The following is a 26,878-nucleotide window of genomic DNA, read 5'->3' on the forward strand; positions in this document are numbered from 1 at the left end:
ATACCAGTTTTTCACTTAATGAATTTTCATAGGCTTCCTCGAACAGTGTTGTCTATTTTCTTTTGCCCTTTGGACCTTTTCCAGCATTTCTTAGTGATTTCAAAAGTATTTCCTACAAGTTTCACTGAGAAGGGAGTCATTGGCGCTCACATTGCTATCTATGGCATTAAACAATTCCCAATAACCTTTCATGTCCTAAACTGGATTTGATCAATTTTCCATTACAAAATGTGAAGTTTCCCAAACACTTCAAATAAGTTACTTTAACCAGAACATGGGGCTTACCAAGCTCCTGAGAACAAGGAACCTTCAAGAGCAGTTCACTTTAGAGATGAAGAAGATACAAAAAGAGCAAGCAAGAAAGTTCAAAGAACAGAACAAGGAGCCCCTTAGAAGTTAATGTTCAATTTCAACCTTGCACAGATAGCAACAACTGGAACCAAGGAAAACAAGAGACTCGGCCAAAGCAACTCAGCGAATTTCTGACTAAACAAATCCACACAGCCTTTGCTGAGATCCAAGAGGAAATCTTGCCATTTATTACCAGTGAGAACTTTAGCAACTTCGAAAGTTCTTCACCAGTAAATGAGGCTAATGGTAATGACTTCCTAATAAGGTCTGACACTTCAGGAAGCCTATTTATTATAAGCAATTCAATGATTCCGACATTAAACTACTACAGATTAGCACTAAAAAATGGAAATACCCCCATTCCCATCCATCTCACAGCAAAAATACGAAAAGACACCTCAGGAGCTTCCCTGTTATCTCCGGTGATTTGGATCCCAGGCTGCTGTTTGGGAACAAATTACATCCACTCAACACTGAAGATTTTCACTCTTGATTATCCCCCCCAAACCTGCTAGGCTCGCTTTTCTGAGATGAATCTTAGAGACCTTAAGTGTCTCCTTACTTTCCCTCTCCCCCTTACCTCTCCTAAGGTCAGGGGCACTAAGGGTTAGAATTTCTCCAGGAAATTCCATGCCAGGGATGAAGGTAGGCCACCCAAAGGAGAGGAACTTGTAACTCAGCCAAATCTACACATTCCTATATCCTAGCTTCATATTGTCCATATCACTAATGGCAAGGCAGAGGGAAATGAGAATTTCTTTTTCAGTTCTCGTAAAAACTGTTTCCACCAATTTTTATCTGCTAATTGTAGAGAGAAAAATGGAGGAACCACCTTAGGTGTTGGTAACACGGGCACTTCCATCTAAAGACACACTGTGAAACATACAGGGCAGACAGAGCACAGAATGGTTCTAATTACAACGCAAAGAGCAGATTTCTAAATTCTATTCTATTAATGCAATCAAAGATAAGTATTAGTATAAATAGGCATAATAGAAATTGTAGTGTTCTATTTTGAGTGTGACAACAGATTGGAAATGACTTTCTATAAAGGAGGCAGGGAGTCCAGAGAAAAGTAATATGCTATTTTCTATTCCCTTTCTGTTTTTTTTTTTTTTGTTTTTTTACACTATTAGAATTTCATAAGTTATCTGTTGGAACCAACACTTATCTTCCTTGGATGGGGATAAGGACAAGTAGGTATTTAGAAGGGAAACCGTGGCACCCTAAAATAAGATAGATTACAACCAAATGTAACCAAAGCAGTCCTGGAGGATTTTAAAACTCCATTGCAAAGCCTGAAGTGGTGGTACATGCTTTCAATCCCAGCGAGGAATGGTGGTGCATGCTTTCAATCCCAGCACTGGTGAGGGAGAGGAAGGAGGATCTCTGTGAATTCCAGGCAGCCTTATCTACACAGTAGGTTCCAGAATAGCCAGGGCTATGTAGAGAAATTCTATCTCAAAAAAATAAATAAATAAAAGTATATTGCAAAACCTCATTACTTGAGAATGAAGTCAGCAAGCATGTGTCCATGCTCTGAGGGAAAAAATTAAGGTCCACTATAGGTGATTAATTCAGCTGTTATTCGGGCCATCTGACATTATTGTTGGCCAACTCATTCACCGATGCTTTTTAAGTTAAACTAATTTCTCCTAATTTCATGTTCTCTCTTCCAACACTTTTCCTTTACTAAAATATGAACGTGCACTACCACTGATTACAACCTGTCTTTTAGAGTTCCAAGGTCTGGTTTCATTTCCTCTACTGTTCTTCCTGTCACTGAGTACACTCTATTGTCCACAACTTATTTGAATAAGTATCCAGATTTACCATAGTTCCAAATAAGTCAGCCTTACCTACCCAACTTTTCCCATTTTACAGGGAATAGAACCTTCTTCGTGAACCAGAGTGGATTCTCTCTCCTTTTGTTAGCCTTGTCAGATCATTTTGCAGCATAATGAAATGATAGTGTGCCCGGCATACCCCGTCTAGTTACCAAGGAATGGAAAAGAGAGCACCACAAAGTACCGTGTCATGACTGAAGGACCACTCCAGTCATAGCATCTCATCAGCTCAATGTGGACACAACAGCATCAAAAGTGTCAGTAACAATCCCGTGACTCACATTACACATGGCATCAGACCCCATAACCACCATGTCCCCAAAGAAGAAAGAAGCTTGAAGACACAATTCAGTGAACATCCTCATTAAAAATCTGAACCATGTGCTCACTGTGGCAGCACATATACTAAAACAGGGGAAAATCTGGACCAGAAGCAAACAGAAAAGTTCTCTTTAAGTTACACTTACATACATGACTTAGGACTTTCTATTTCATACAGCAGTTAGGGAAGCAAGCCAACGGAATTAAAGAAAAACTGTAAGTAGGTACCCTGGATGAATCAAGGTTTTTCTTTTTCTTTTTTGGTTTTTTGAGACAGGGTTTCTCTGTATAACCCTGTATGTCCTAGAACTGGCTCTGTAGACCAGGCTGACTTGATACTCAAGAGATCACCCTGCCCCTGCATCTGAGTGTTGGGATTAAAGGTGTGCACCACCACCACCACCACCACCACCACCACCACCACCACCACCACCCGCCAGGATAAATCAAGGATTTTTGATTTACTTTTTGATTACTAGCTACATGGACCTAGGCAAATTACTTGATTTTACTGAAACTCACTTTTCTCACTTGAAAAAAAAAAAGGGAGTCAACAGATAGTCTTTCTGGTGGATGAGACTATATTTGAGGGATAAATTTTGTAAGCTATAAAGCTCTTTAAGAAATTACAGTGCTAAAAACCCAGAAGGTACAGATGAACAACCCTAGGAAGGAACAGCACAGTCTTCCTGCTGCCATTTCTCGTAAATGGTGCTGGTAAATAGTCTATAGGAAGAAAAGCACTATATAACTCCGGAGAAAGAATATGAATCGGTCCCTGACAATTTTCAATTGAACAATTAGAAATATGTGATAAAAGATTTAGTAACTAAAACTGTCAAGGGCAAGGTATGTTATAAGGTCAGACTAGATCAAGTAACAGTTATGGATTTTTTTTTTTTTGTATACAAGGGTGGCTCTAGTTTATAAATTAAACTTAACATACGGAAACAATCCAAAACTATCAGCACTTCATTACTGACATTTTAAATGAACAATACCCAAGAGTAACAAAATCCCCTGTGAAAATGTCTATTATACAATTTGGGAGGCATATTTCATTTAAAATGACATTTTGTAAAACTATAAAGTCTTAGGACAAGTTTCCTAGTACAAACTAATATACTGGTTGGAATTTCAACAGGACAAACATGAACCACATAACACCTCTAAGAATTAATAAAATTTCTTATCCATTAATATTAATGATCTGTATTAAATGATTTGAAATGTTTTATTTCTTAAAATGTCTGCAAGAAAATTTATAAAATTGGAGACTCTAAGAGTACTGAGTAGGCAAGTTATTAAGTAGAACTTTACAAATTAATGAAAGCATATTAGCATCACAGAGATTTGAAAGTCCTTAGGATATGCTGAAAGATTAGTATGCTAACAATTTTGCTAAAATTAGATACTAGATGTTTATACTCTGGAGGTGAGAAGTAACTTTACTAAGTCAGTTACTACAGATGGCAAAGGAAACGTTACTTAAAAAGTTACAAAACAAGGAAAAAATGTTACTCCAATTTTTTTGGGAAAAATGACACCATAAAATTTTATTTTATTTAATATTATATTTGGTCTACCAGCATTATGCATCATAAAAATGCCTTCAGTACTTATATAAAAAAAACTTAAGACAGTAAATGAAGTACATGAGCTTAAATATAGCACCAAAGTCCCAGGTAAAAATTAACTCACAAGCTCAATGTATTGGTTTCAATTTATTTTGTGCATTTTTGGAAAGTAGCTTTAAGTAAGGGGTAAATAATATATAGAGAGGGCAAAGAGCACTTCTTTTCTTGATCTTCTCAACGAGGCAAACAATCTTCTGAATACTTCAGTAAAGTTTTGTCATAAAAATTCTTTAATTTTTCTATTTAAGAAATCTAGCGAGTGAAGAAAATACCAAATCCTGCTAACAAATAATTTTTAATGTAACATGTTTACATTGTAAAAGAGGGCTATTTTTAAGCAATCAAACAGCTAAACAAAAATAACAAGTATCCCCAGACCTCACTCAGGGTACTGTGAAAACTGGGCTGTCAGTCAATAGATCCAATGTCAGAAAAGAGGTGACCTATACTGAGTCATCTCATTTATTTCTAAAAACACAAAACAGCCTTTCCATATGAAAGATGCAGAGCAGTCTTTAGCCAGCTTATTTATCTTGAACTCGGTAGAATTCTTGACACTGGGAGAAAACTTGATTAATGGCCAAAGATGAGTGTTCCTGGTAAAATGTTCAGATGCTGGCTCATTTCATTTCTCTCCCTCCTAGATTGACATTGAATTAAAGCACCATTTATAATAAATTCAAAGTTGATAGGCAATTTAACCCCAAATAAAAAGTACTAGGTCTCCATAGCGTAGCTGTTAAACTTTAACAAGAAATATACTCGAAATCTGTCCATCTCAAGAAACTCTGCAGAACAATCAGACGAGTGTTTTGGAAGCTGCTATTGAAGGCACCAAGCAGCCCACATTTTAAAGTGTTAACATCATACTTATCACCTAATAGTGATCCAAAGCATATCAGCAAGAACTAGGAAACACCTTTTCTTTCATAGGAAGCAACTGAGTTTCTAAGATTAAAAAATGATAGTAAGAAAATATCTTATGACAAAGAGCCAAGGATTACACGATGCAATCTCTAAAGCTGGGCAGTAGAAAGGTTAACTTCATATTTCTTATATTTCTTTGTCTTGTTAATTTATCTCTAGTATGAGTTAAGGCATAAAGCAGCGAGAGTGCAACTGATTCCAAACAACTTGGAATTTTATTGTAAACATCCCATAAAGAATGGAAACAAATTAGTCCAGTATTTTTGTCTTTGAAGGTAATTGCTTATAATGACCGACAACTGCCAAACAAAACATCTTTTATAAACCAAGCCAGTTTTGTTCACCTTTTCTCCCCACTGAATTTCAGTTTAATGGACATTCTGCCCATATACAGCATCACATCAACTATTAAATGAATGTTTTTCCATCCTAAAATTTATGGACACTAAGAACAAACATAAAGTACAGATTTGTTAATACTGTGTAAAGGACTACAAAAGACAGAGATGATAAGTTACAGAACAAAGAAATAAATTACTGATTGCCATCACCACAGTATTGTTTAAAGAATTAACATTTGTAGTACTGCCTAATGTATATTTGGTGACATATGCAAAGAACACATTTTCCAACTGGGGTTCTAGGTATTTCGATATGGGATTTTTAAAAGTAAATTACTAATGGCGATCTCAATATGTAGCAATAATTTTATTTTTTTTTAGAAAATAATTACCATGCTTTTATATGTCTAAGTCCCATATTCTAGATTTAATTAAGATAGGTATAAGAATAAGAAATGGGCATACATATAAATAAACACACCTTAACTCTAAACTGCAGGGCCTTTCTATTGTACTTCTCTCAGAAATGAATCCGAAATTTCCAGTCTGGGTGAAGAATGCTACGTGAGGTGCAATCTCCATTGCCGAAAGAGAAGTGGAGCTAAGAGCAAGCACGAGAGGAAAGATGGCCGGAGTAATACTCAAGGGTGAGAGGACTAGAGCAAGGACTAAATATATCAAGAAACCTGAGTGCTAGCCATGTTCCCCCAAATACAGCACCATGAAAATATTTAACTTTATACTGGATTTTAACCCAAACTGTGTAACTATGATAAATTAACACTTGGTAAAGAAGCTTTCCTAAGAGATGTAAAGTAAAAACAGCATGCAAGTATTTCACCATTAATTTTAAAAACAAGCTTTAAAAATGATGACCTTAGAACATTTTCAATAAAACATTCATAAAGCGTTTTGTACCACAAAGATGTTGTGGAATGTGGTTAGCAATTAAAATAAAGAACTTTAAATATCGAAAGTCTTATTCCTTCCCCTGGAACTATTCATTTCAGATTTCAAATGTTATTGTAATGGCTTAAATGGCTGGGCATCAAAATGTAGTGAAAATCACATGTTAAGACTCCTTTCTTAGGGCATGAAAATTCAACTTTAAGGATAAGTACCAGTTGGCAAATGTGTATAAAATGATTCCATATATAGATATGGTGTGTATCATTACCACAAACTTACAAATTTTGAAAAATGCTCAAAAAAGCTTTATTAAAAAGTTAGAAGTGGTATTCACATCTTTCTCTTTTAATCACTGTATTGTCTGATGACAATCTACTTTAAAATATCTGAAATCTAATTTAGATGTATGAGAACTCAATTTTGTAGAATGACACTTGGGTATTTTACTCAGTTGCTTTGCCTCTGGGTGAAACAAAACACTATATGGAAGAATTTTAGAATAAGCCTGATTTCTGGGGAGGGAAAGAGGAAAAATAAACAAATAAAAGGGCAAATTAAATTAAAAGAATAGAGGGGCATAGTTATATAACAAAATCAGAATCAGTTATCTAAAAGACATGATGACATGGATGACTAAGCATTAATAAATGCACAGGCTGAGCTCTAAAAAGGCAAATAATTGGTAGACAGTGTCTTCCATATAAAATATTCTCTTTTTTAATGTCTGGGATAAGGTATGTCAAAGTGGAAAAAAGCTACATACATACAAGTACACAAACACTTATACAAAAACAAATTTAGTTATTAGGCTAGTAGGTTTGTGAATGTTTTGGAGAGCATCCTATTGCTACATGAGATACATACAGCAAGCCAGCGAAGAAACACATGATTCAGTTTTATAAACATATACACATGCTAAGATCATAAAGCCTGGAATCTGAACATTAGTATTTATGAGAAATATCATAGCTTACTGACTATTAAGATATAGCATAGGATTAAACTTATACATATGTATGCTCTCATGGGCCTAAATAGAACAGTGGTCTTCGTTTGCAGAATTCTTAACTCATTCCCTACTTTCTTTGCTATGGCTGAACCCAGATCTTAGGTTTAAAAGATCTCTAGAAAATGAAATGATAACGTATTCAATATGATACAAATTATGACACATTTGTTGGAAGTGGTGTTAAAAAACCTAAAATATAAATTGAGGAAAGGGGGAAGTCCAGATTAAAAAAGTAAAAATATCATTTCCCAGACTTTTATTTTCACACTTATGAAAATAATTTGCATGCAAACAGAAAATTATCTGTTTGTTTTATAATAAATGATAACTATGTTCACCTAACATACCCTGGTGACTAACTCTTTAAATTCTAATAACTGAAATCAACATCACAGCAAAATGCTGCTCACTAGTATTTCACAGTATTTCACTACATATAAAATATGCTTAAAAATGTCTTTAGCCTTATTATTCTAATTATGTAAGCCTAGAAAATCTTGAGATTTGGGGAATAAATGTGGCATTTTTACTTTTCAAAATAAATTATAAATAAAGCTCCAGACAGCTAACATCTCACAAATGGCAATTCTTCTACATTTGAAGAGGTCAGCTCTTCATAGAAGAATGTCAACACAAATTTCACACTAAAATGGTACACATATTTGGGTACATCCAGGAATTTAAGCAACTCTATTATGTTGGTTGTTGTAGGACAAAATGTTACTGACTGCAGGAAATCATAGGCACAATTTAGTCTAAATGCCCAAGAGATGAATAACTGAAATTGTATATTTTAGTAAAAATCAAATGTAGACTCTCAAAATGGGAACATTTGAAATCTACACTATGGTTAAAATGGCAGCTGAGTTATAACCAGAAATAGTTTTGGTATATAGTGAAGAAAAACAACAACAACAACAAAAATATCAGCTTGGTCTGCTCTCCAGCGACAGACATTAGTGCCATTAACAGTTCATTCTACTTTCTTAAAGCCTGAACATCATTTCTACTGCAAGTGAAAATTGCTTACGGGTATTAGTTCAAGAATAACTACCCCCCACCCCACCCCACCAAAAAGCAAAGTTATGTGTGCACTCCTTCCTCTGCACTTAACAGATTTTCAGATGCATGAAATGATTGAAAGCATGAGACAAACATGTCAGCTTAGGAAACATCCTGGACTACCAGGTATACAGTAAGAAAATGTTTTATCACACAAGTCTGATCTAAGTGCAATGAAATTGCTGTTACAAAAGCAGAGATCAATTGTTATCCCCCTGCCCCCACTTCAAGAATTGAAGTATCTAACTAAGTAGCGTAACTGCGATGCCAACTTCGAGGAATACAATTGATCTTGGACTGAAGCTCACTTATGGAACCATGTGCACTCTACTGCTGTAAACAAGACCAAAAAAGATTTTAAAGATTTTTTTTCTCAACTATAAAATAATGATTCAAAATATCTGTCTGCAGTGCAATGAGGCTCTTTTCTGGAAGTCTAGAACAGAAGAACCCTTTGGAATGAGAATAGAAGAACCCATTAAAGTTGATTCCAAGTATTAGCTAGCCAAAATAGTCCAACTCAAGTTAAGTACTTTGTTACCTTTTAAGATTCAAATGAAAACCAGTAACTCACAGCTGCGAAATAGTAAGTGGTTGCAGAGATAGATAAGCAGTAGAACAAGTCTACTTGCATAAATATGTCCTACAAAAGCCTAGAGAATATAATACTTAGGAAACTTTGTTACAACTATTAATTTGAGAGCCAATATGATTATTGAAAATTCTCAGCTTATAACTTAGGAGTATTCATCCCTACCAAGCTTGTTCTAGTTCTCCTTAGTAATGAGTAACAGCATCTATTTTCCTTAGGATTTCCAGTAGTTGTAGTTAATAGAGGTAGCTGAGCTACTGTTCAAAGAAGTTATTCTTTGTGGATGAGGATTTTTCAAATGTTTAAGTTACTATTAAGCTACACAAGTTTCTATTAATGCAATAAAATATAACAGGAAAAGAAAAATGGATGCAAGAAACTTTTGCATTTGGCACCTTGTCTAGATTGATACCTCAAGTATTCTCTTTTAATAAAGTTAATGCACACATCAGGACACACCACAAAGATTTGCTACATATTTACAAGGCACCAACCCTTTCTCACCTTAAACGTGAATTAAGCAAATCAATGAAAAGCATATCAAGATACCCCCCACCCCACCCCAAAACTGCAGTATAAATATATACTTCAGTTCAGTACAGTTCATGAAAGTTTGGCCTGGGAAGAGTAAAATAATCCAGATCGTTCTTACAATATAGAAACTGTAAACATTTAATAGCTGCCTTTAGGATTGGTGTATTGTGCAAAAGTTATTATTACTGGGTATAGGAATCAAATGGCAAACACAAACTATATAAAACTCTGTAAGAAGGTGCTATACTTCTGTGATACAAAAGCAAAGAGGGATATCTTATTGAGATAAAAATGTCATGCTACTTTTAAGAAGCAGAATGCTCCTTTTATGTAGTAAATCTGTAGTGTGTCTGTGGTGTGTGTGTGTGTGTGTATGTGTATGTGTATGTATGTATGTGCCCGCTTGTGTATGCATCTCCACGCATGTGTATGTGCACACATGTACATGTGTGGGCAGAATTTGTTTTAATTTAAGGCCTAATGAGTAAGGCTTGTTTGAACAAATGAAGTGTGGAGATTAAAAGTCTTGAAACAAATGTATACTGGCATAATGGAAAAGCACCAATGTGAAAGGAAGCAAAAGTCCCCACACAACTTGCTTTGTAGATTTTCTGGTAAATTCCCTGCAGTAGAAGGCCATTGATTTTATTTTTAAAAATTACTCTAAATTCATTAACTGTTAATAATTCCATCCCATGAGATGGCTAACCCTGGCTTTTTCTGTCATTTTACGTACTCTGCCTGATCTGGATGTACCAAGATTCAGAGGATCCTCAGTGGACACAAAATTGTCATTATCTGAATCATCATTATATAAAACAGTCCTCCTGCCTTGGTTTCTTGTTTTAATCCGAGGAAGTCTACTGAAACGTCCTGAAAACATCGTATCGAATTCATCATCTGCAACACGTGCTCGTTTGGCTCTGGCGGCTCCTCTAGAGGCACCTCTTCCTCCTCTCCCTCGCCCTCGCCCTCTCCCCCCACCTCCACCTCTTCCTCGACCCCCTCGTCCCCTGCCACCTCTGCCTCTGCCTCCTCTACTCCATCTACCCCATCTTCCCCATCTGCCTCTTCCTCCTGTGCCTCTCATCTTCCAGTTTCGTTTTCCATTGGCATGTTGTTTTCTGAGTTTTCTTTTAGGTCTGGTTTGTATGAATTTGCTATAGTCATGATCGCCATCTACGTAATCTTGATCTGTTCTGGAAGTAGATTCAGAGTCAGAATCAGAGCCACAGGTACTTTCTGAACTTAAACTGGATCCTAACTCTCCACTCTCTGAGGAGGATAAGTGTGCTTTTTCTTTTGTTTCTTTCATCTCCTTTTCTCCTCCTCCTCCCATGCTTTCGTCCTCTTCTGATGCACTGAGTAGTTTTCTTTTGGCTCCTGTTCGGGGTTCTCTGCCATCACCATTTGTAAGAGGCCCATCAACGGAGTGATCTAAAGCAAAATGAATGATTTTTAAAAATTAAGTCTTGACATTGTAAGATAGTCATTCACACTCAAAATCAAAACAATCTATTAAAAATATCTAGTGCCCCCAACTGACTGGACAGAATCATCAAAGGTGTTAGAACAGATACTTAGATCTATTTGAAATGAAAGATAAAGTTTGACTCCCGTTCCACTGCTTCTGTGAAGTAAGAAAGTAGACTGAAGGATTAGTAGGTTGTCTGGGCAGAAATTTTAGCAAAAACTTAATAATTATAAGAAAGCATAAATTACAAGTTTCATTCATTCATTTAACAGGTACTTAGCAATTAACTAGTATGGAACAGGTATTAGTAGGAGGTTGGAACTTGATGATGAATGAGATAAAGTCCTTGCTATCATATATCATAACTCATATACTACTGGGGACAGTCTGGACAAAAACTGTGAATAACTAACTAATGCAATTTTAAGTAGAGAGCTAAAGAATGAAAGTAAGAGCAAAAAAGTATTTGACTATGTTTTGGGGTGCTATTTAAATCAATGAGATGTCTTAAGATGTAATGTTTAAATAATGAAGTGAAATGTGGGGGGAAATTTGAGTAGTAGGAAAAGATCTAAGAATCTAGTTCAGCCAGGATCGAATAGAAACATGAAATGGTAGAGGATTAGAGAAAGACAACATCCGATTTACATTTAAAAACTATTACTGTTATATAGAGAACAGATTGTAGGAGGTAGCTAAACAGAAGTCAGTAGTCTAGGTAAGACATAATGAGGTATCAAGACGTGATAGCCAATCTATTAGAACATTTCCTCATGGAAGGCCCACCAGAACAAATCTTTTTTTTATTTCAAAGGTGGAAACAATGGGACCTGCTGAGGGGGTTTCCACGTCAAATACTAAGAACAAAACAATTCCTAGGCTTTATAGTCTAAGAAACTGGGTAATGGGCAGAACTATTGGCTAAGATGAGAAACAGTGAAGATTGAACAAGTTCCGGCAGTGTGCTGAAAAAAAGTCAAGTTTTCTAGTTTTAGATGGTAGCTCAATGGTAATATGCTTAGCATGTATGAAATCCTGGGTTCAGCTCCTGATATACATTTGTATATGTACATACATAAGCATACCCAAAAAGAAATGAAAAATCATATAGGTATACAAGCTGGATCTCATAAGACTGGAGCTCGAGAGAGAATTCTGGAAATTTTCAGTCTACAGAGAGAAAATAAAGGGAAAGAAAAATGGATGAGGAAAGCAAGCTATGTTATGTTAACATTTAAAGATAAAGTGCTTACACTGAGGCCCTACCTGCCAAAGTGACTTCATTTGGAGACTGAAGGTTAATCAAGGTCTTAAGTATCATAGAAAAAGGAAGAGACTTGGAAGTTTCTATCTCTCCACCCACCCCCAACACACACGGTAGCGGGTAGGGGCAGAGACAGAGGAACATACAGAGAAACAGAAATATAGAGCCAGATAAATGGCTACAAAGAATATAACTTAAATGTGGTATTCTATAAGCCCGAGGAAAATCAAGCTCGTCAGATAATTGTCTCCATGCACCTTGATTCCTTGGACTTAGAGCCTCCAGATGTGTGGTAAAATCAAAGTCTGTTGTTTAAGCTGCTCACTCTGGTATCTTGTTATACCTACCTAAAGTGACTAATATACTCAGCTAGAGACTAAGTTGGTGTCACAATAAATAAATAAATAAATAAATAAATAAATAAATAAATAAATAAATAAATAAATAACAAAAAAAAACCGGGAGATAAGCTATTCAGTAGTATTTAAGAGTTTTAGCGGGACTGGAGAGATGGTGAAGAGGGCTTGCTGTTCTTGCAGCTAAAAGCTGCCTGTATCTCCAGCTCCAGGGAGTCGGAGTCTGTCTTCTGGCCTCTGGGGCACTGCACTAACTAACGTGCACACACCCACAATCAGACACAAACATATACACACAACCACAAATGCAAATGTACAAAGATACACAGATTTAACAAGGTTTTACAACTACGTGGATGTGAGAGGTAAAAGGAGAGCTCAAAATTACTGAGTAGGGCATGGTGGTACATGCTTCAAACTTCAGTATTCCGAAGGCTTAAGAAATATAAAAGAATTTGAGGTGAGCTTAGACTACATAGTGAGAGCAACACCTTTAAAAAGAAGAGATCTAAGTTGAATGAAAAGGATGACCTTGAGACACAAAGATAATGAACATGAATGGAACTTATTTTTAGGAAGCACTTGGAAATGAGACTGGTGGAATGAACAGAAGTTTGAGTTGATACATTACCCAGCCACTAGCATCAAGCAGACTGGTTTAAACTAGAAATGGTGGCACATGCCTTTAATCCCAGCACTCTGGAGGCAGAGGCAGGCAAAACTCTGAGTCTGTGGCCAACCTGGTCTACATAGTGAGTTCCAGGCCATCTAAGAACTACATAGTGAGACTCTGGCCTATAAGAAATATGGTGACTGGCTTTATTATAGTTCTTTTTTTTATTTTATTTTACAATACCATTCAGTTCTACATATCAGCCACGGCTTCCCCTATTCTCCCCCTCCCACCCCCTCTCCTTACCTCCAGCCTACCCCCCATTCCCACCTCCTCCAGGGCAAATCCTCCCCTGAGGACTGCGATCAACCTGGTAGACTCAGTCCAAGCAGGTCCAGTCCCTTCCTCCCAGACTGAGCCAAGTGGAGTTCTTTATTTGCAGGAGCCAAAAATCAAGTGAGCTACAATAGCAGAAAACTGCAAAGAAAGCTTAGAACAAGCAAAGCAAAGCAAAGCAAAGGAACTATATAAGAATACCAGTGGAGTCTATAAGGCAGTAAAAAAAGAGCTTAAGAGGAGATGGTAAACAGTGTCAAGAGACACAGAGATCAAGAAGTCACATACTAAGCAAAGGAACACCGGCTGGGCTGTCTATATTACCAGTGATTTGGGGAGAAGAGCGTTTTGGAGAGTGCCTGGTGCAGGAACTAGGCTATAAAGAGATAAATGGTCCTAGATGAAAGAAGAGGCAGGAAACATGGGCGACTTTGTCTATAAGCTTTTCCCATGAAGAAGAGTGAGCAAGTCTATGGCCTAAGTATGAACAATGCAACAGAATCAGAGAAAACAGAATTATAAAATGGCAACTATGAAAGTACATTTTCAATTAGTAAGTTTCAATTGCTTGTCAGTCTTAAACTCAAAGCAACTACAACATGTTCCAGTATTTTTCATATAACCAATAATATACTTATAGTCTATTTTAGGTCATCTGTTGATTATAAAAAAATGAATAAGAAAAAATAATATCCACTAAAATGTATATAAAGTTAAAATGATAGTCTAGTAACATATTTGTAAAGACAAATTAAATATATTTACAAACTTCAAACAGTTGAACATAGAACTTTCTTTGAGCATGTTCAAGGTATGTACGGGACACTGTATAAAATCAATTCCCTTGGCATACAAGATGGATAAATATGGTCATGAATTAGGTCAATGATTTCTGTAAGCCCTACATTTTTTTTCTTCAAATATAAAGTTATTGAAATAGCCTGTGGGAATGAGGCCTTTTAAAATATGAGTTTTGAGTCTTTCTCATTTCTTATTGACATGGCTTAATATATGAAAAATCCTAAATGTTTCTGACAGTATGGTTCTTATGTACTTGGAGGAAAAATTCATTTAGTTTTTTCCCCTTATTCATTTCATTTTACATTTTGTTCAAAACCAATTAGTACACATCTGTTACTAATTGTGGCTATAAAATTCTTTTGATATAAATTTGACTGTATTACAATTCTTATTAAGTACTAAGACATACTAGTTGTACTTCCCTAATACATCAGCTTTTTAAATGACTCATCATTCATCATAAGAAAATAGAAAATAAGCTACCTCTCCAATATTCAATTTCCTACCTTGTTTAACTGGTAAAACTCTATTACGAAATGATTTGGCTTTCCCTGGGTCATGGCTATTTCCACTTCGGCTATATCCACTGAAACTTGATGGAGAAAACGGCCCATCTCCTTCATCATCAAGTAGATATAGTGAAACACCTTCAGCAGCATCTGAAACTTACATTTAAAAAGATTATAATGTTAATTTAATTTCATTTTTTTCAGGAAATTTAATATAGGCTGCTTTTAAAATTCTACATTTACTACCTTATGATAAAATTAAATGTTGCTTTATAACTGGTAGCACATATATATTCCCAGCTTTTGGAAACTCAGACCCTAAAGTCTAACCCTTAAAGTAAATATGAATATTTGACAACAAGAAAACAAATAATTTATCATCATTAAACTTTCAAACACAGAATGTCAAAAAACCACCCAAGGAAACACCTCCATCACATATTTTACCTTCAAGTCTTATGTTGACAAATATATGGATAGCAAAAATCATACAGTTACAGAACTTGCAAAAGGACATTTAGATTCATCTAGTTAGGTACTAGAGAGAGATAGCTCAGCATTTAAGAGTATTGGCTATTCTTCCATAGGATCCAAAGTAGATTCCCAGCACCCACATGGTTGCTCACAACCATCTGTAATTCCAGTTTCAGGGGATCTGACATCCTCTTCTGGCCTCTGCGGGTACCAGGCATGCAGATGGTGTACAAATGTACATGTAGGCAAAATACTTATAAACACACAATATTTTTTTTAATGAATTTGAAAAATCACATAGTCAAACAAAGAAACCAAATCACTTTACCTAGTATCTTACTGGAGGGCCATACAACTAGCAAGTAGAATAATGATTAAAATGCAATTTTTCTAAATCCAAATCTACTGCTCTATAAACAGTGATAGCACTTCTATATTCTTTAATCAGCATCAAACTGTAGAGTATAAAAACCAAACATATATTTACCAGGAGAAGAAAAAGGAGAACTAGTCCTGGCATAAGACACTGAGGTATTCTGGTCATTTTTAGACTGTAACTTCATTTGCTTCTGTTTCCCTTTTGGACTGTAAATAAAAAATATATAATTATGACCATTTTTTTTCTGTTAGTAACTCAATATGATAAATAACATGACACAAGATTCTTAAGGTGACCAAAATGGCAACTTCCTAAAATTCAAGTGAAATGTCTAAAATAGGTGATCCGACAAAGTTAAGCTTCAATCACTTAATAAAATAAATAATAAAAATTTAAAGGCATAGTGAAATCCACATAAACAATACTTTGGTTTACAAACTCCATTTTTCCACAGGAACAAGAGTTCTTGAGACATCCTGAATTTATTCATAAACATTTACAGATGAGGTAACACATACAAAATGCTTTAAAACATAAAATGCCACATCAATATAATATACCTAGGAGCTCTGCTGCTAGATAATGAGCTGCTGCTGCTTCTCAGGCGCTTTCTGTACCGTGGCCTTCTCCTCTTCTGACTTTGGATTGCTGACTTATATTCAGAGATGATATTTTTAATGTGACTTTCAAATAAGGCAGACAATCTCAGCGTCATGCTATAGATCTGGAAAGGTAGAAAGTACAGCCTTGTTTTAGCAGTTACCTTTAGTTATGAGAAAAGCATGAACATATCTGGACCAATATGAACATCATTGCAGATGAAAAACACATACTATCTATTTGAAAAATTCTTGAGGAATTAAGATGTCATTTTCATGTATTAAAAATAATAAAAACTTTAAAAGATAATATTTGGTGCTGTGAAAGACAGAAAAAATCCTCACATAAGAGGGAATTATCACTGAAACAATATTCTATGAGACAATTTAAAATATGTACCATCTTTAAAGATATACCTATCCTTTGGCTAATAAGTTTACCTCTGAGACTGTGTTGTAGGGAACCATCAGGGGACTGTGCACCCACGATAAGCATAGTCAATGACGTTAAAGACACTGGCTACAGTCATTACTTGTACAAAGTGGGAAATTATTTTTCAAGACTCCAAGTTTGGATACTAGTAAAAAACAAAACTAACAAAATCCCAATAAACCATGAAATGATCATATAACCTCATTTTAAACAGTCATAATATAGATCATCTGATGATCAGCTCTCAACCCTCATCAGAGAAACTTTCTCTCTGTAGAAAATGGCACTTAACATTGAGACCCACAATTGGTCAATGTGCAGAAAACAAAGGGTAAAGTGCTCAGCCCCAGTAAGACTTTCATATCTCAGCCCAGGGCTCAGGGATCTTCACAGAAGAGAGGGCAGAAAGACTGTAAGAGCCAGAGGTGGTGGATGACTTCAAGGGAACAGTGCTTGGCAGACAAAGCAGGACAGATGCACAGAGAATGGGAAAGCATGCACAAGACCTGCACAAGGTCCAGACAGACAAAAATTCCAGCTTAGAGGGCAGGAAGGGTGATATGTAATCCTACCGCTGGCGGAGGATTTAGAGCATTTAATGGATGCTGGGAGAAGGAAAGTCGTGTTTTTTTTTTTTTTTTAAACACTGTGAGCCCCTGGTTGGCTGACCAGAACAAGGTCTGACACACACCAGAACAAGCCCCAATTGCCAGACTGTCTGGGCAAAACAAATTGGTTTGATGAGAAATGAATTAAAAGAAGAAAGTAATCTCAACATTGGGTAGGAAGGGTAATAAGTGATTATACTAAAAAAAATGTATGAAATTCTCAAATAATTAATAAAAATTATTTTTAAAGTCATAACACATATATAACAATAACTTGAAACATGAAACCTAAAGTTTTAAAAGCATATGAATGTTAAGTATTAGTATAGATAGGCCTAGAAGTAAGCACAATAAATATTAACTATAAATAAAAATGTGATAAAGTTTGATTTTTAAAATAGTTTTCCATATTTTCCAAACTTTCCATACTCTAAAAATTATGATGAAAGAGGAAAAGCAAATGTAAAAAGAATTACACCTAGAGAAATTGGTGAAATTGACTGTATATAAAGTAGTTGAAACAGGTAGATATACACCTACCATATAACAAATTTAACAGTTAATTGGACACTAGTGACTCCAAAAGATAAATATTACTGTGACTATTTCTTGTTCTTGGGATATTTGCAGTTTTGACAACACATAGGGGATTTATTTAATGTGAGTATGAATAAAGTTGTAACTTCCCAATAGGAATCGCTACTTGTGATAGCAATGGGAATATCCATATTAAGAGCTAATTAAAACACTTCACATAAATTAATATTGTCAACTACCTTTATATTTATCAGTTCGTTTCCTGGAGATTTGAGTATTTAAATTACTAACTTTTCTTTCTTTGTCTTTTCTCTGGCAGATGTAATTATCATTAAAGAATAAAGAAGAGTAAGGTAAGAGAAAGAAAAAGCTGCTTAATTTCAGAATGGTTATTCTGAAAGTATATTTACATATGCCTTAAAAAAATCCAGAATTCAGAAAAGATACTGAGAATGAAACTTCAGTAACTGTGTCAAAAGAGTAGAATATATTTGTTTACAAATCTTAAAATCTGTGGAAGGAAAACTGCCTGAAATACATAACTGCCCATTTAATATTAGTTTCATACCCTTGACTTTTTATTAGAAGTATAAGCTTTGGAGTTGCTGAATATTTGGCGAACATCTTTATAAAATTCCAGAGGACTATCATAATTTCCTGATTCCAAAGTTTCTTTCACAGTGCTGAAGTCCATAGGTGTGTCTATAACATCTTGATAATCCTACAAATAATAATGTGTTACATTTAAATACTCAAATTACAAAACAATTCTAAATAAAATAGCACTGAGAATTACATTACCCACTGATGCAAGTTATCTTGACACAAACACTACCTTGTCTACCAACTACTTATTCCCACTCCCAAACCAACTCCTTTTTAGGTTTCTGAAGAAAACTAGGAATTTAAAGAGTTAGAAGAGAAAAGTCAAAGTCACTGGCTCTAAGGACAGATGACGGGATTATTCAGGTATAACTGAATAGTTCCACTGCACAAATTACCTACACCCAGGATTCTGAGTTATGAGATTTCACATAAGCAGTCACTAAAGTCAAAGTTAACTGGCCATGTTTGTGCTCGCTGGCTCTCTTCTCTGTCTCTCTATGCAGTGGAAGCTGCCTTTAAACTCGTGATTCTCCCATCTCAGCCTCCCAAGTTCTAGGGTTCTACTTCTGCACCATCACATTTGGCTTCCTTTTGGATCTTTAACCAATGTGATTTTTTTTTAAATTTCATCTCTAGTCGCCAGTCTCACTGATTCAGAGCTTAGTTTGATTTTAATTAGGAGAAAGAAAAAAATCCATTTTAACTTAAGTCTTTTGTCTAGTTATGTTTTTCCTAGGGCTGTCGTATATAATATATCTGAAACAGACTTATATTTCCTCCTACCATGAATTCATGAATTTGAGTAAAATACATAGTAAGTATTCACTCACTCATGCTACTTGGAATATTAAGAAGTAGAACTACCACATTTTCATCTAAGAAGAAAGTGAAAAGAGGAAAAAAGTAACAGAAAAAAGGTATTATAAGGAAGAGAAAATGTTTTCCAAAGTATGAAAAACAATTGCTTTAAATAGATTTCCTTAAGTTAAAAAAACATCAAAAGTATATTCCAAAAGGTTATGTTTTATAAAGCACTAGTATTTTCATAAGGAATAATGTTAGAACATGTGTAATAAGACAAAAACTGAGATCACTCAGCTGACTATTTAAGGAGACCCAAGTGGGAATTAGCTAATCTGTGCTACAGACCTAATACAGTACACTGAATGTTCTCTGCTTTGCTGCATGGCTTTCTACCTGTATTTCCAAATAAACAACTATATGATGTCATGAAGAACAGTTGGGAACACATGTTGATTCCAAAACCAAAATAAAAAAATTAAAATGACCAAAAAAAAATTAAACAAACTTAAAAAAGAAACTAAGTTGAATTGAAAGGCAAATTGAGCAAATTGCACAAAATTTGCCCACAGTGTGAAAAATTTCAAATGGAACACCACAAAACCAGTCTAAGCCTACCTCAGAATGAGATGGATCTTGTCTGTCTGGAAGAGCTGATGCTGAGGGTTCTCCTTCTTGCTGTTGCTGAGCCTGTCAGGACAAAGAACACAGCAGGCTTCCACATCACCGCCCCAGAGTATCAAGATTTGCAACGAAACTGTGAGTCAAGGCTCAAAAATCCACAGATCAAAATGATATTTTACTTGAAAGAATTCTGTATTCCCCATACTCTGCTTTGAAAAACACAAGCCTAATGTGTCCTCCTCAAACTTCCTACAAACAAATCAAACTTAGTTGACTGTAATATTGTTACTTACTTTTCTTTCCAAGAAATAACACACGATGTTCTCAAGTGTCTACACTATATGGAGTTGTCATATATGTACAAAAAGAAATCCTAGCCACAGGGCATTGCAGTGCATGCCTTTAATCCTAGCATTTGGGAAGCACAATGTCAGCTTAGGACACAGTAGTCCCATCCAACCTGGAGTAGACAGTTAGACCCTGTCTAAAAGTAAAAACTAATTCTATAATCTAAATTGTCATAATGTTATCTTTGTTGAAAAGTAATGTTGGCATATGGATTACCCTTAAGTAGCTATTCTTATAACAAATTTACTATAAATTAAACAGGTCTGACATATTATTAAGTCTATAGTGTGTAAAGGTGTCATTACAAATTTGTAGACTATACTAAACAAATAAATTAAAGCATGAAAGGAAAGAAAAGGGTTTTTTGTTTGTTTTCTTTTAGACAGGGTCTCACTATTCAGTCCTGGCTAGCCTGGATCTCTGTGAACACCAGGCTACCCTAAAACTCCCAGTTATCCACCTGCCTCTGCCTAGGATTAAAGGCATGTGCCACCACCTCCGGCTGATTCAAGTTTCTTTTAGAAACTGTATAATTTCCATACTAAGTCCATGATAACTATTTTCAAAAGTTATGACTAAAAGGAAAGAATTGGGGAAATTGTTCATAGATAGATACTAGCTTGGCTAAATAATGGGAAATCATCCTGTTGGCAATTATTTAAACAATGGTAAGCTTACTGGGTTGGAATGAGGATCTCCTGGCTGTCGAAATGGCTCTGAGTCTTCACGTTCATAAATAAGGCTCAGTAGTTCTTTGCATTGTTTTTTCCAAGCATCAGGATTAGACTTGAAGGACTGTTTTCTGCCTCGGCATTTGGCCTACAAATTTAACAGAATTAATTTTTCCATAACCATCCCTTGATTTTCTCATAAAAGCCTAATATTATTCAAGTCAAACTCCAACCAGCTGAGGTAATGTATCTGTCATTTGCATGGCAGTCCCCTGTATAAGATACAATAGCTACTACTTATGTTTCTTAGTTTAAAGCATCATTCTGTCTAGCAAAAAATAAACCAAAGCATATGTCAATAAGTCTAGTATTCTGAATTTTCTTTAAAAAAATGCAAATAAAGTACAGACAAGTAAATGTTTCCCCACTCCCCTTGACTTCAAATGTTGGCCTGTGGCCAGTATTGGGGAGCCTGAACTGTTTCTTGAATTGTAAAGACTGTTTATTTAAACAGTATAAACAACTTAATCTGTGCAGAGTGCCTGCTTCTCTTGTGGGAATCTGGGATGAAGGTATGCCTTAGTCAGAAGTTGCCTCCACTAGCAGCAGTCACTAGTAAAATTCTTGGTAACTGAGTCACTAATCACACACGTTTTTCTGTTTTGATTGTTGCGGGAAGAATGTGCTGCATGGCCCTCATAGGAGAGGGAGGACATATGGGAACCTATATGGTTTCATCCAGCCCTTGCTGTCTTTTTTTCCTGTAAATGGGCTGTATATCCTGACCCACTGCTCTAATAAACCTACATCATGTGTAATCTATGTATTTATTTCCAGGAGTCCAGCTACTCTCAAAGATTGGGGTAAGACTTTGGCATCTCGTGACTGAGGAAACCTGGAAATTTTTTTTTTTTTTGTTCTCAGCAAGTCACTGATTTACTCACCCTTCTTCCAGATGAAGTTCCAGGACCATCCGAATCTAAATCAACCATTTCTGTATCCTAAATGAAAAGAGGAAAGTGAGAGCTGCTAAGTTACATTACAAGTCTTAAACAGTAAATGCATGGCCACAAGTGAATGAATGGCAAAGACAATGACAGCTAACTTTCCTTCACTGGAGCAGACAGCAGAGCAAACGTAGAAGGGAGATTCACTTCAAACTTTGGCAGTACACTGTGTACAGGTTAGAAAATACACTGGGAGAAGAACTGAAAAGGCTTTCCCTTTAAACTAGAACAGGAAATGAGGAAAAAGGTCAACTCTGTAGTCAAATAAGTGTGGGTATTAAAAAAAACACCTTATTCTATTTGACTCATTCATCTGATATACCAAAATTGGGAAATATTCCCAATTAAACATTGCTATTTCAAGAATTAGTGCATTTTCCCTAGGGAATTATAAATTTGTCCTAATTCAGTTAACTGTGTCTCTGAGAGATAAGTCTGTCAACCCAAAGTCAAGACCTAGGCACCACTGGTGAAGGGCAAAATAACTACACAATACATAGGAGAAATGAGATCAGGATTTATTGATATTACTTTCCAATTAAATCAAGCTGTTAAATCTTTACCTTAAATTTCTAGTCTAAGCAAAACAGTGCGAGTTTGTGGAGAAATTCTTATTATATCAAATCCTAAATTAAAATATATTTATGGTAATGGTTAGAAAAAATATAAGAAAGAATAAACAATTTTGCTTGAATTTTTAATAGGTTAATATCTAACCAGTGTATTACATTTTCCATATTACTTATATAAATAGCATTTAGGTATATTAAAATACATGATTTTATAGTCAGATAAATTTTTACCAGGAAAGTATCACATGAGATTCACCATTTTAAAGATGAATGATGCAAACAAAATGTTGTGGGATAATTTTTTTGTATATCGTAAAGATGTGTCTCTGCCTAAGGTGCCTTATAATTGGTTTAATAAATAGCTGAATGGCTAATTTCTAGGCAGGAGAGACTAGGTGGGACTTCTGGGCACAAAGAGGAACTCGGTTAGAATCTGGCCCTGCAAGAGGCAGGAGACAAGATACCAGTGAGACATGGAGGGAGTCAGTCATACAGAATGGAGGAGAGGTAAAGAGCCATGTGGCAGAACATAGATGAATAGAAACAGGTTATTTTAAGTTATGAGAGCTAGTTGGGAACAAGCCTAAGTAAAAGGCCAAGCTTTCGTAATCAATAATAAGTCTCCATGTCATTATTTGGGAGCTGGTGGTCCAAAGAAAGTCTGACAAGAAAGACTAGCTACAACAAAATAAACATGAAAAGTATCTTATGGCTCTCCAATAGGATCTAACATATTTGAATTTTTTATGTTATCTCTGGGATGAACTGTTTTCTACTAAACATTCTGAATTAGCTAGTGGTACATGATGGTCTTGCTGAGAGGATTAATTCTACGTCATTCAGAAAAGATTGACTGTATTTAAAACTTCCAAAAAGGAATGAGGTAGCAACTCCATGCATCTACTAAACATTTAGACATTGAAATGCATAATTTAAAGATCTTTTGCTATTTTACATATAATATTGAAATAAAATTATTACTAAAATTAGCATCAACTGAACAGTTTATATTTTTCTTTTTGTTTTTTCGAGACAGGGTTTCTCTGAGTAACCCTAGCTGTCCTGGAACTTTCTCTGTAAATCAGGCAGACCATAGAACTCAGAGATCTATCTGCCTCTGCCTCCCGAGTGCTGGGGTCATAGGCATGCACCACTACTGCCTAGCTCTAAGTAAACATTCTTTTAAAATATTGAATGCAAAGAAAAAGACAAAAAACACACAAGAAACTCATCAAATAAAATAAAATGCAAGTACTTTGTCTTATTTTTTAAGGGCTAGAAACTGTTTGTTTCTAGCCCTATAAATGGACCAAGTTTCAAGGGATGGCTGGTGACCTATCTCTGACAATACCTTGTAGATAACACATCATTAAATTTCGGTACATACCATCTGAATACAGGTCACAAAATTTTTCACTATTCATAATCAATTACAGTATACTGTGCCCCAAACACCAGAAAAAAAAGTCATAATCATCAAGCTGTGGTCCGTACCTCCTCTGCATCACTGCTGTTTAGTTCTTCTGCTTTAACTTTCTTGTAAGTATCCAAAATATCAGTACAGCTTTGATCCCTAAGAAACAAGACAAGTAAGGCAAAATACATTCCAATATTTAAAAAATAGAATGTTAGTCTCTGTAGAAGATAACACCACATCTTACCCAATAAATCGAAGTAAGACATCAGTCACAATCTTGGCTGCTTTAACTATAGGACTATCTGGCTCATTGAAAGTCCTAGCATTATGCTCAATATAGCGTACCTCCCACATTAATGCTGATATTCTCCTATGAAATAAAAAGAATCCTGTTAGTCTTGGCCTGATACATCTGAATTATATGCCTAGAATATGCATTATTAGACTATTAGTCATTTTATCATGGTATGTCAAAGGTATTTCAATACATGTATGTGATACATATATATTGTGTGACTTATGCATGTTTAAAACATCAGCACGGTTCAGTGGATAACTTGAAAACCTGATCCCGACATTCAAGATCCCACAGTAGAAGGAGAGAACCAAATCCTGAAAGTTGTACTCTGACCTCCATATGTGTGTGGTGCCACAGTTGTGATGCCACGCCCCCACACATCAAAATAAATAAAAACCAACCCAAAAGTTCACTGGTAAATCAAAAAATCATGTGTAGTTTAAGGAAAAGGACAAAGGAAAGAAAAGAAATAGAGAAATAAAGAAATAAAGAAAGAAAGAAAGAAAGAAAGAAGAGAGAGAGAGAAGAGAGAGAGAGAGAGAGAGAAAGAAAGAAAGAAAAGAGAGAAAGAGAGAAAGAAAGAGAGAAAGGAAAGGAACTTTAGTGTGAAAAATAACACATTTCCATCTAGTTATGTCTGACATGTTATCAAATGAAATAATACCAATTTTATAAACTCCACCATTTTCTCCAGTACCAGAGGCAGACTAACTAGCTCACAGAATACTGCAGTTAGTGTAAAGTGGGCACAGCTGAGTAAATCACCAAGAACTGATCTCCAAAACCTTTTTATAATAATTTTTCTCCTAAGCTAAAACAAAGAACAAATAACTTGGTCTATTTATATATATAGCAATTAAATTTAGCCATTATTTAATTCCCCAAGGAGGATTTTAAATGTGCTGCATTATCTCTGTAGCATCTTGATCATGATACATTAGATTACTACCTAATCTGCATTTAATAAACAAATTTACTGTAGTTTTTGTGTTTCACACAATTGTGCTACTTATGTTCTCCACTCTGTCTTCTTTTCCATATAGATTTTTAGTCTGCTAGTATGATAAAATGTAAGGATAATGCTAGGAGCATGTTTTTGGATGACTATATCAGACATAAAAAAAAAAACAGATCTTAAAAAGGCACAAGAAACATAAAACTACGACTTCTGTAATAAAGTATAAAAGAAAACAAACCTGTAGAAGCGGTTTTCAAGTCTTTGTCTGATGGTATTGAGGTCAGTTGGATAAGCAACTACAGTACAATACAAGGGGTAGGCACTGAGATCCACTGGAACAGCAAAGGGGCTGGCAAAATCTACAAAAATCACCAAAAAAACCCAACCCAGCTATTAAAGAGAACAGCATTTCTTGTCAGTGACTATTCACATAGTGCAATATACCTAATTATATAAATTAATGTCACTTTTTCTTTGGACATAGTATCTTTGAATCATGCATGATATATTGTTCAAATTAGAAAAAATGCAACAAAATTAAATGAGAAATGTGCCAAATTTCAGTTTTTCATGTGTTTGCTGAATAAATGCCAAACTTCTCCCAGTGATATATTTTAGAAAATATAGCTATCAATGTGGGTAAAATACATTACTCACCCACTGTCTTTACCAAGGAACCCTTCCAAAGTCAGGCTCAGGAAATAGCTAGAGAGCCAAAATGACTCAAGAAAGAAAAAGAGACTTACATGCCTGCCTTCACTATTGGCCCCCAGAGTGATGAAAAAGTTTTATTAGTAACTACTTCAGCCAAAAACATAAAATGTTAACATTAAACTAAAATCACTGTGCTTGTTGAATTAAATGTAAAGTGTACTGTGATAAACAATATTTCTTTGTGTAGAACTTAAAATTCTGCTGGTTTTCCAAGCTCCCCACCCATTCTTTCGCTACTAATGTTTTCATTCCCCATACCCAGGGAAAGAAGGTGGTTGATGCCCTGAATAACTCGTTCACATTCCTCATCTCTGGAATGAGCCCCCCACTCTCCTTCCTGGGGTTTGTAGAGCAAAGCGGTCAGTTCTTCCTGGGACACAGGAACACCAGCACCAACTTCATCTGGAAAAGCAGCTAGGTACAAAATAAAAAAATTACAAAACAATTAGCTTCCAACATCAGACTGCTGTCATTTTGCTTTCCCAAGAATTATAGTTAATTATTAAAGGTATATTTACTTCCTTCTGGAATTGGCTCCATATCCCAGGGGCTCATCTTTTCTCTTTCATTATTGTCCCAGCTATCAACAAAAGAAGAAGATGCAAATCAGATTCCCAAGCATTGCCTTTCATGCAGTAACACAATTTGCATGATTTCTTGAGGGTGAAATTTAGAAAAAAGCAACATAGTACTCAGGACAGTACAACTCTGCTTATATGAAGATAGTAATAAGCCACTGACAGAGAAAATATGCTACACCAATAGAAAGCTAAGAAGACAGAAGCCCACTCTTTTAGAGTAGCCTTGCTTCTTTGCTGATGCTGTAATCAAGAATATATCTAAAATTAATCCACAGGAAAGACTACAATGATCTATTTGGAAAACGAATTTCAGGTGAAAAATTGATATTGTAGGACACTTAGTATTTATCAGAGTCACAAATGAGCTA

At 35.4% G+C, this 26,878-nt stretch overlaps 1 protein-coding gene across 1 annotated transcript in view; it reads right to left on the reverse strand.

Moving 5' to 3' along the window:
- Positions 1-5,279: 5,279 nt before the first annotated feature.
- The window catches only part of Brwd3 (bromodomain and WD repeat domain containing 3), a 108,993-nt gene continuing 87,394 nt past the window's right edge, over positions 5,280-26,878 (reverse strand). The window contains exons 29-41 of the mRNA XM_028855991.2: positions 26,448-26,509; positions 26,188-26,343; positions 25,454-25,574; positions 24,204-24,329; positions 24,037-24,115; positions 21,908-21,964; positions 20,971-21,111; positions 19,939-20,010; positions 18,482-18,634; positions 16,297-16,460; positions 15,845-15,942; positions 14,881-15,039; positions 5,280-10,967 (exon numbers count right to left, since the gene is read on the reverse strand). Coding sequence (XP_028711824.1) covers positions 10,210-10,967; positions 14,881-15,039; positions 15,845-15,942; positions 16,297-16,460; positions 18,482-18,634; positions 19,939-20,010; positions 20,971-21,111; positions 21,908-21,964; positions 24,037-24,115; positions 24,204-24,329; positions 25,454-25,574; positions 26,188-26,343; positions 26,448-26,509 — 2,146 coding nt within the window. The 3' untranslated portion in view covers positions 5,280-10,209. The remainder of the gene's footprint in view (positions 10,968-14,880; positions 15,040-15,844; positions 15,943-16,296; positions 16,461-18,481; positions 18,635-19,938; positions 20,011-20,970; positions 21,112-21,907; positions 21,965-24,036; positions 24,116-24,203; positions 24,330-25,453; positions 25,575-26,187; positions 26,344-26,447; positions 26,510-26,878) is intronic.

The sequence above is a fragment of the Peromyscus leucopus genome, chromosome X (assembly GCF_004664715.2).
Source record: "Peromyscus leucopus breed LL Stock chromosome X, UCI_PerLeu_2.1, whole genome shotgun sequence".
In the NCBI taxonomy this organism is placed as follows: domain Eukaryota; kingdom Metazoa; phylum Chordata; class Mammalia; order Rodentia; family Cricetidae; genus Peromyscus; species Peromyscus leucopus.